This window comes from Seriola lalandi, unplaced genomic scaffold (genome assembly GCF_002814215.2).
Source record: "Seriola lalandi dorsalis isolate HSWRI2012SDOR001 ecotype SW California unplaced genomic scaffold, Sedor1 jcf7180002054448, whole genome shotgun sequence".
Lineage (NCBI taxonomy): Eukaryota > Metazoa > Chordata > Actinopteri > Carangiformes > Carangidae > Seriola > Seriola lalandi.
The window spans coordinates 50857-60118 of NW_019525001.1; the positions used below are offsets into that span (position 1 = coordinate 50857).

Here is a 9262-nt window from a genome sequence, read left to right on the forward strand (position 1 = left end):
CTGATGAGGAGGTGTGGCAGAGTGGAGAGTGAGACAGAGGCAGGGTGAGTGGAAAAACACTGAGAAGTAGAGCAGGTTGTGACAGCTTGTTGTGCGTAGGAGCTGGTGTGAGTTAAGAGCATTAGGAGATGGACAGACAGGCAGAAAACGTCCATTAGTTCAGTTTCTGATGCTGCTGCTTCTTATGGTGTTAAAAAGAAATTCTGGAGTCAATGAGAGAGGGGGGCAGCAAAAAGGGACACAATCGCTTTTTTGGTCACTCTTCTTTCTCTCTCGTTCATCAAGTAACATAATGTAACGTTGGTTTATTAGTGAAGATGAAAAGATCCTTTCATTCATCATCACCCATGATAAAACTATCCATAAATTAGGTGAAAATCATTTATAAAGATTATCTCTACATGTGATTCAGGCAGAGCAGAGGAGTCAAATTGCTTGATGACCGACGGAGAGATATGCGCTTCTGTTGCGAGCAGTAGTCTAGTTTTGATGTCCATCACTTGCCCCTGTCACAGAATAGATACACCTCATTTTTATCAAATGAATCAATCCACAGACTCAGTGATGTGTTCTGAACTTAATAACAGTATCTGTAATTATAGATCAAGACTCCAAGTGTCACTATGATCTGTCCAGACAGTGAAACGTATCAAGTTATGTACAGTTATATAATGATAATGGTTTAATAAAATGCAGGAGATAACTACGATAACACATTGGATTTGATAACTAAGTAAGTTGTGATTTTGAGGTCACACTGGGCTTCCATGGCTGTTCAGACTTTCAAAAACAATTTCCAACACAGCTGGATGCTGCTCATTGGATGCTGACCGTAACAACAGCAGAGTGAACTGAGACAAAGCAATCATTGTACAGACTGAAAAGCATTTTACAAAACTGTTAAAATGTTGATCATCAAATGAAATCAGACAAGTCTGATGCTATGTGTGATGGTGAACAGAGTCAACTTTGATTGAAGGCATGAAGACACAGAGACACTGAGGAACCCAATGAGTGGAACCCAAAACCAGGATACAGAGGTTGAGTGAATGTGGTGGTGAAGGTGTGGAGGTGGATCAGTGTGTCAGAGGAGACTCTGTAGAAGGACAGAGTGCCAGCAGGAAAGTCCACATACACTGCTACTCTGTGAGAGATGGAGGAGGAGGAGGAGGTGGTGATGGGTGTTTTTCTGTTGTTGTGCCAGACAGAGTAACCATCATCATCATCAGAGCAGCTGAGGCTCCAGGACTGATCATTTCTTCCAAATACACAGTCTCTACTGGCTCCTCTCCCTCTGATTCCTCTGTAACTCACTGATATATGAACATCTCCTCTCCATTCGACCTCCCAGTAACAGCGACCAGTCAGACCATCTCTACACAGCAGCTGATACCAGACATCAAATCTGTCTGGATGATCAGGATATGACTGATCCTCTATCACCCATGCCACCATCCTGTTGTTGTCGGACAGTTTAAGTTCTCTGTTCACTGTGTTTGTGTCCAGTTCCAGTTGACAGGCGTCTGATGGAGAGAACAAGACACAACACAGCTGCAGTTTATCATCTGTTGATTTATCAACAACTTTACTGACAATAACTGAAAAAGAATCATTCAAACTAACATTTCATATTCAACTGTGACTAATGTTTGACTACATTTAAAGTAAGATCCAACAATCCAGTTATAAGAACATCAACAGTTACTGAACATGTGTCAGGCCTGGACTATAAAGAGGACTCAGATGCAGAGTGTCCAATAAGGCAGGCTTTATTAATATATTCCAACCTCGGCTGTGAGTGACAAAATAAACCAGCTATGGAATTTATACTATCTAGTCAAGACTAAACTTATCAGGGGAAAAAAATCTAATAAACAAAAACCACTCAAAATGGAGGGACAAAACAGCAGAAACAAAAAGGAATAAACCAACAGAAAATCACTCCACAAGGAGGAAGACAAAAGCTAAACACTATGAACACTACACTATAAAGACCAACTAAAAATGCTCTCAAAAAACAGAGGCTCAACAATTACACCTAAGCATCAACAACTAGAACAAAAATTCACTCCAAAAGAGGCTACAAAAACTGCTATAAACTTGACAAAACAGATGACTCTAAACTATTAAAATACAAACAAAAAATCACTTGCATGGAGGTAAAGAATATATTCAACAAGGCAGAGACAAGGCAAGGCAAGATCTGTGATGACTGGCTGGGGTGCACGAACAGAACGAAACACTCTGGCACAAGACAAAGGGAGACGCAGACTATAAGACACATGAGGGCAAATGGGAAACAGAATTATAAATATGTTCACATGGTTCCAATTTATAAATCTCACTCATTGAGAAATTGGGCGCAGATGCACATGCCTCATTTCCATTCTCACAATTAGCCATAAATGGATGAAGACACTCCTTTAATCAATCAGTTTGTATAAAAATCACAGTCGCCACAAGAAGTTATCCGACACAGAGAAGTAAGATGAGAAAGAAGAGCAATTTAAACAATTGTGAAACTGAAGCTGTTACAGATGAGGGCAAAGAGCGTGCATTACATTGCATCACATTTTCACTTTGTTGTAACTAACTTGGCTCACTTGGAAAACCGTGTTTACACATGGTCAAAGGAATGCGTGAGGTGTGCACATTCTAACTGCGAATTGTGTTTACAGGAAGCTCTTGTAGACAGGGCATCCTCATCCTGGTGGGGTAGGGGCCCTAGCCTGTGGGATATCCACCCAGGTTGTAGCCCCCCTGCCTGGTTGTGGGTTAAGGAACAAATCTTTTAATCTCAGCAACTCTAAGGCCAGTATGTTCAGCTGCCAAACAATTCTCTTCTGGGCCTTTTTCCTTGGTGAAGCACATGTTCAGTGAGCTGTTCACGGAACATTTCGTTTATTTTATCATCCAATCCATATTTTAATGCATGCAGTACAGGCACATACTGTGCAACAGTCTCATGGGGTGCTTGTGTTTGCAGTGTGAAGGTGTACAATTCCACTACACTAACTTTGGGTGTGAAGTTTAAAGCAGCAACAGCAAAGGCAAAAGTGTCACCTGTATCCAGTTCTCAGTAATAGTATAGTAACATACATTCAGTAGTGGTCATCTTGAGTCTTACTCTGTACACAGTGTTTCAACAAGTATAGTAATTAGGGTTGCAACCTGACCAGTTTAATACGTCCTGTATTTGAAAATAAAAGGCCGCGTCCTGTATTGAATTAAACCAGAAGCAATTTTCTCCCTTATTTCTAAAATTAAAAGGTGGCAACCCTAACAGTAATATAAATGATTGAACCCAACAAAAGTGCTTCACAATAAAGAATGTAATGAAAAGAACAAAAACAAGGAAATAAAATAATGCCTCTAATGGAAATAAGAATGATAAAATTAACCACAACTAACGTCATTAACTTCATAAATAAGTCTTTAATTGTTTTTTCAGTCTCCACGGCGAACTGTAAATCACTAATCAGAGACACTGACAATAACATCAACAAACAATGTTTTGCTATCAAAATTCTGTCTCAGCCTATTTTCCAACTTATCACCTGCAGCTGGCTCTTAAACTATCTGTTCATTGCAGTTCAGTTCAGTTCAGTTCAGACTTTATTTATCCCCCATGGGCAATTCATTTGTAGCTTCCCAGTCCATACATTTGGTCTCAACAGACAACCAACCAACCTGATATAGTTAAACTATCAGAGGAAAACATATTAAAAGGCATTGGGCAGTTAAATAAGTAAAACAATAAATAAAAGCAATAAACTGAACAACATATCCAGTGAATTACTCTAAAATAACAATCATTTAATATGAGTATTGTCTGTGTTGAGCAGCCTAATAGCAGAAGCAATAAAGGACTTGGAGTAACAATTAGTATAATTAATTAATTTGTATAATTTTTTGCTTCCTCAGTCACCTGTTCTTCCCATCGGGAGCCCAAGTCCCTCTGCTGAACAATCTTGGAGCACACTTTTACTATGCTGTACACTGTCTGAGGTCTGTGTGATGGTCTGGTCTGAGGTCTGGTATTTCTTTTTATAGAAATACCAGTTTTGTGCAGATGTATCACACATCTGGCTCCACGTCTGCCATTCAGGGTGGAACTTTGTGACATTAATTATGATCTGTTATGTTTATGACTTGTAGGTTTTTTCAACACTGATTTATTAAACCAGAGAAGACAACTGAAGGCTTCCTGAACACAATTTACAGCTTTCTGTTGGCTTCACTATTAATAAAGTGTTTTGATGAGATTTGTTGGATCACTGTGGTCAGTTTGTTGTGTTTGTGGATTTTAAATTGATTGATTGATTGATTGATTAAATTCCAAAATCTTTCCAGCCACACACACTAGAAACAGAAATTAAATCCTGAATGAAATTCATCTTTGTACTTCAGTCAAGAAAATGTAAAAATATAGTTTAACATGTACAGCTGTGTTTTCGTGAATCAAATTTAAAATACACTCACATTTCCACACACCAGGTCTCAGTCTCTGTGGTCCACAATAGTCCACCCTGGAGGAAGAAAGAAAGTCAGAGTCAACTTCGTCCACCTTCACTCATATCCACCATGAAACATGAAAAAGAGCTCCTCAGTTAGAGAGATAGAGAAACAGTGAGAGCTGATGTTGTCTGTCCATCTGTCCATACCTGAGAGTGTCCAGTCTCCAGTGTGGATCCTCCAGTCCAGCAGACAGCAGCTTCACTCCTGAGTCTCCTGGATGATTGTAGCTCAGGTCCAGCTCTCTCAGATGGGAGGGGTTGGAGCTGAGAGCTGAGGCCAGAGAAGCACAGCCTTCCTCTGTGACCAGACAGCCTGACAGACTAATACACACACAAACACACACACAACCAGGACAACCCAACTTACTGTCAGTGTAAACTGTCCTGTAAAACTAGTTCCATGTTTAACTTTCAAGTTTTATAGACTATAATTGTCAGTGACACTGATGGGGACACAGCATTGGTTCAGGCACAGCACTTAAGTTGTGCATGTATTGGTTGACTGGTTCACCTGTTTCAAGTATCCGTCTAGTATCATTGGCTCATTCACAGCTCTGTGGCCAGCAACATCAGGTCATATTCACGCATGGGTACATAATAACCTGATACTATCACTTACTCTGCTGATTATTAATGGCTTGAAAAACCAGTTGTTCATGTGATATAATTTTATATGTAGGTTCTGTTAAGTGGCCTTGCCTCATATATTTCTGTTCTGGTTCTGATAATGTGCATTATCGACTTGCTCTCGGTTGAGCTAACCCCAACTAATTAGCCATGTGATACGTGTTACATGTGTGTGAATGTGGGAGGCTAATTAAGATATTCTAGGCGCTGTTCTGTTTAAATGGCTAGTAAGGGATATTGCTAGTGTGATAACGTCTGGTGTCTTTAGTATTTAAATTTAATCTGTTAAATAATATTTCTATTATCTATTTTACAGTAAACCATTCTCAGTTCAATTCATCTGTTAGTGGATCATTCATCGCCATGCCAATGTCATGTTGAAGATGCATGTGCTGCCAATCCTCTAAATCTATATAAAGAGCAAGAACTGTTCCCTGTGTCTGCCTTCACTCTCTGACCGGAGTTGCTGCAGTGGATAAAGTGGTCCCAGCATTACATATCACAAATAGATCAAGAGACAATGCATGCTCAATGCATGTTACAAATTACTTTTTCACTGTGAAACAAATTCCATTCAACAAAAACTCAAAAGCTTCGCAATTTAGAATTGCAAATGTCTTAAGATTAGACTAACTAAATATGATGTTGATCTGATAAATTCTCTAGGAGGAGTTCTTAAAAGTACAGCACCTGTAAATGGCAAATACAGCCCTAAAATTCAAAATGTAATAAAGTAAATTCAAAATAGCTGACTTTCTTGTAGGGTTGAGAGTTGGATTGGGATTTCTTGTAGTTCTTGGCATGTTACATCTGCATACTGAATTTTGTACATGTAGATAGAACAAAAAAGTAGTGGGTAAAAAAAGTAGTGGGCGAGTAGTGCCTCTTCGAAATTTTCTACAGGGTGCTATCAAGCCATTTTGCTTCACCCACATGCAAGACCCATAAAACAGGTACATTTTCACCAAGCCTGGTGTATGTGCAGAGTTTCATAAGTTTTTTTAGCATATTTAGCCCTTAAAATTGGCAATTAATTTCAGTTGAGAATAACGCGCACGCTATGCTCACAGAGCCATCACTTAAAACACTCGAGGTAGCAGTTGCTGACTCGTGCATCTATCAGCAGGAGGAGCAGAGCAGCAGAGTGAGTTCAAGTTCAAATATGTCTGGTGCTGTATTTACTGCTGTACTGTCAAATTTAAATTCTAATCTCTCACTGACTAACCTGCAGCCTGAGCACTGCCCAATTCAAGAATCCCATTAAAACTGTTGTGTTCATGATTATTCTTCTGTACCAAAAAGAAAATTGTCTTTTTGGTGGCCTTGCTATACTCAAAAACTCATGAAACTTTGTCAGGCCTGGTGAAAATTGACATATTTTATGGTACTTGCACATGGGTGTGGCAAAATGGCGCCCCTAGAAAATGGGGTCTTCATACCCCCGTTGGTTTCACCTACATGTACGAAAATAACTAGGCACTGTCATGGTTTGCTATGGCAGACACTTTTTGTTAGTTTTGTTTTGGACTTACTTCCTGTTTTATTTTGTAATAAGGTTTCCTTGTGTGTCTCAGTGTTTTGCTTCCTGTCTTGGTCTTGTTTGTGTGGTGATTGTCTGCCCCGCCCTAATGTGTTTCACCTGTGTTCAATCACCCTTGCCTCCCTTGTCTATATAGTCTTTGTGCTTCCCTTTGTCTGGGTTGGTTTGTCAGTTTTGTTCTGGGTTTGTTCATGTCACGTTCACGTTTGTTAATAAACCTGTCTGAACCGTTCTCCCAAGAGTTGGCTGCATTTGGGTCCTACTTACCCCTCAAACCCATTGACAGAACGAACCAACAAAGAAATGGACCCAACGGTCTACGCCAGCCTCATGGCCTTTTTGAGGGTGCATCCATCCTGTCAGCAAGCGCCCTCGTCGGTCATCAGGTCTCTTTTCACGCTGGCTGACCCCTTCTCAGACTCTCACCTGGAACTGTTCTCCCAAGAGTTGGCTGCATTTGGGTCCTACTTACCCCTCAAACCCATTGACAGGCACATGAAACATGCCAATACTTACAAAAAAAAGCCTCTTGCACCTATAGTCTAAACCCAATATGAAGTCTACCATTTTTAATTTAGTTTCCAATTTTGGTGCTGTTTTTGTAATTTACGAGTGTTGTACTTTAACAAACTAGAGAATTGATCTGATCGACATCGTATTTGGTAAATCTCATCTTAAGACTTTTGTGTTGTTCAATTGTGAAACATTTGAGTTTTTGTTGGAAGACCTGTTGGAGGACCCGCCAACACGCATTGTCCAAACTGCCCCAAACCTTATATGTTCGAATCCCAGCTTACAGACATCTCCATGCCCATATTTAGTAATACTCATAGTGCCACCTAATGGTAATAGAAAAATTAATGTTTGACAATTTCATGTACTCCTCCTAGCAGTTTGACCAGACCCTCCTCAAACATGGTCAGAAAATACTTCCCTTGACAATGCTACATTGCGAAAATTGTGAGTTTCCATCTAGGGATGTAGCTCTGGCAACATGGTGAATGTTGAAATAGGAAGTGGTTGCAAGTCTATAATGCATTGTCAAACCTCCCCCAAACTTGGTCAAAAGTTAGGTGGACACAATAAAGAATGCAAATAAACATGTAATACATCTTGTCCGTTGCCACATAGTCCATGCAGGAAATCTTAACCTGTGAGCAGATGTCCAATGGTTTCTGTGATACACGGCTGCTTTAAAAGATGTAATGCACTCAATGTGAGAGGATTGTTTTCGCCTGCCTCTCGCCTTGATAGCAGATATTTCTTATTTTTGACTGATTAAACAACAGCTAATTAGTTGACTTTTGCTGGGACACAATTTACGAGAAACTCTGAGGAGGACATGCTCTGAAGTGAAAAAGGTATACGTGCCCTGCTCTTAGGCTAGCATGGATGATGGTGTAGGTGAGCCAGCTGAGGTAAATGTAGCATTATTGCCAAGGATTTTACAGACAAAATAAGCACCCTAATGGAGCAGAAATTTGCAGTACTGCAGTCCACCCTTGACAGACTGAGTAACTCCTAACTTGCTGGAAAGCAGAGTCACTGAACTTGAACAAAAAGTTGAGACCCTAGCTGACCAAGCCGAGGACCACGAAAATAGGAGTCACAGAGACAAAATATGAGTTATCGGTCTTAAAGAAGGTGCCAAGGGAAAACTTGCTGTCAGGTTGGGACACTGGGGCTGGAAAGCAAGCAAGGAACCATTAAGATCTACAGGGCACATAGACCATCAAAAAAAATTACAACAGGCCTATCCTCGTTAAGCTGCACAATTTCAGTGATAAACAAAGGATCAGAAGTAAAGGTGAGCTCATCTAGAATAAGATTCATATCCACCAGGATCTATCAGCCCAGGTTAGGGAGGCCAGACGTCACTTTAATGGGACCTGTGAGCGATTTATTCAGAGAGGAATGTGGTTCGAAAGGCATTATGTCCCCAATTGACTGATTTTAAGGGACAATTGATCTGTTTACACTGCTCATGCAGTAGAGTTGGAGAATTAAAGCATGCAGTGCACAGAATTAATGGACAAGAGCAGAGATACATTGTGTGTGAGACAACGTGACAGCTGACAACCTAAATGAATAGACAACATATGTTCTTCCTTTTTCCAGACTGCCTCTCTGGACTGTTAAATAACTTTTCTTTTTTTGGGACTCCCAGAGCCACAAGGTGCGTATGCATGAGGCAATTTCCCCTGAATTTAAAGGGGACATATTATACAAAATGCACTTTTCCATGGTTTTCTATCAGTAATATGTGTCCCCGACCTGTCTACAAACCCCCCAAACATGAGAAAAGTCCATCCTCTTCTTTTGCTTGCTCCACCTTTCAGAAAATGTGTGCTCACACAGGCCAATTGAGATTTTTCCTTGATGTTGTCATGAAGGGAAATAACACCTCCCCCAGGTGGGTGACACTCCCTGAGCTAGGTGTGTGTTCCACCCACTGAGTCCGCCTTGCAGCCGCTATCGTTTATTTCCTCGCATCACGGCTCCGGTAAAACTATGTAGAAGGTACGAGCGAAGCATGCTAGTTGCTCGGTTGTTGACTGTACAAACCAACACAGAAGTC

At 40.5% G+C, this 9262-nt stretch overlaps 1 protein-coding gene across 1 annotated transcript in view; it reads right to left on the minus strand.

Annotated features, from left to right (window-relative positions):
• Positions 1 to 290: 290 nt before the first annotated feature.
• The window catches only part of LOC111658516 (protein NLRC3-like), a 19938-nt gene continuing 10966 nt past the window's right edge, over positions 291 to 9262 (minus strand). Inside the window, exons 7-9 of the mRNA XM_087175325.1 lie at positions 4665 to 4838; positions 4483 to 4529; positions 291 to 1523 (exon numbers count right to left, since the gene is read on the minus strand). Coding sequence (XP_087031451.1) covers positions 964 to 1523; positions 4483 to 4529; positions 4665 to 4838 — 781 coding nt within the window. The 3' untranslated portion in view covers positions 291 to 963. The remainder of the gene's footprint in view (positions 1524 to 4482; positions 4530 to 4664; positions 4839 to 9262) is intronic.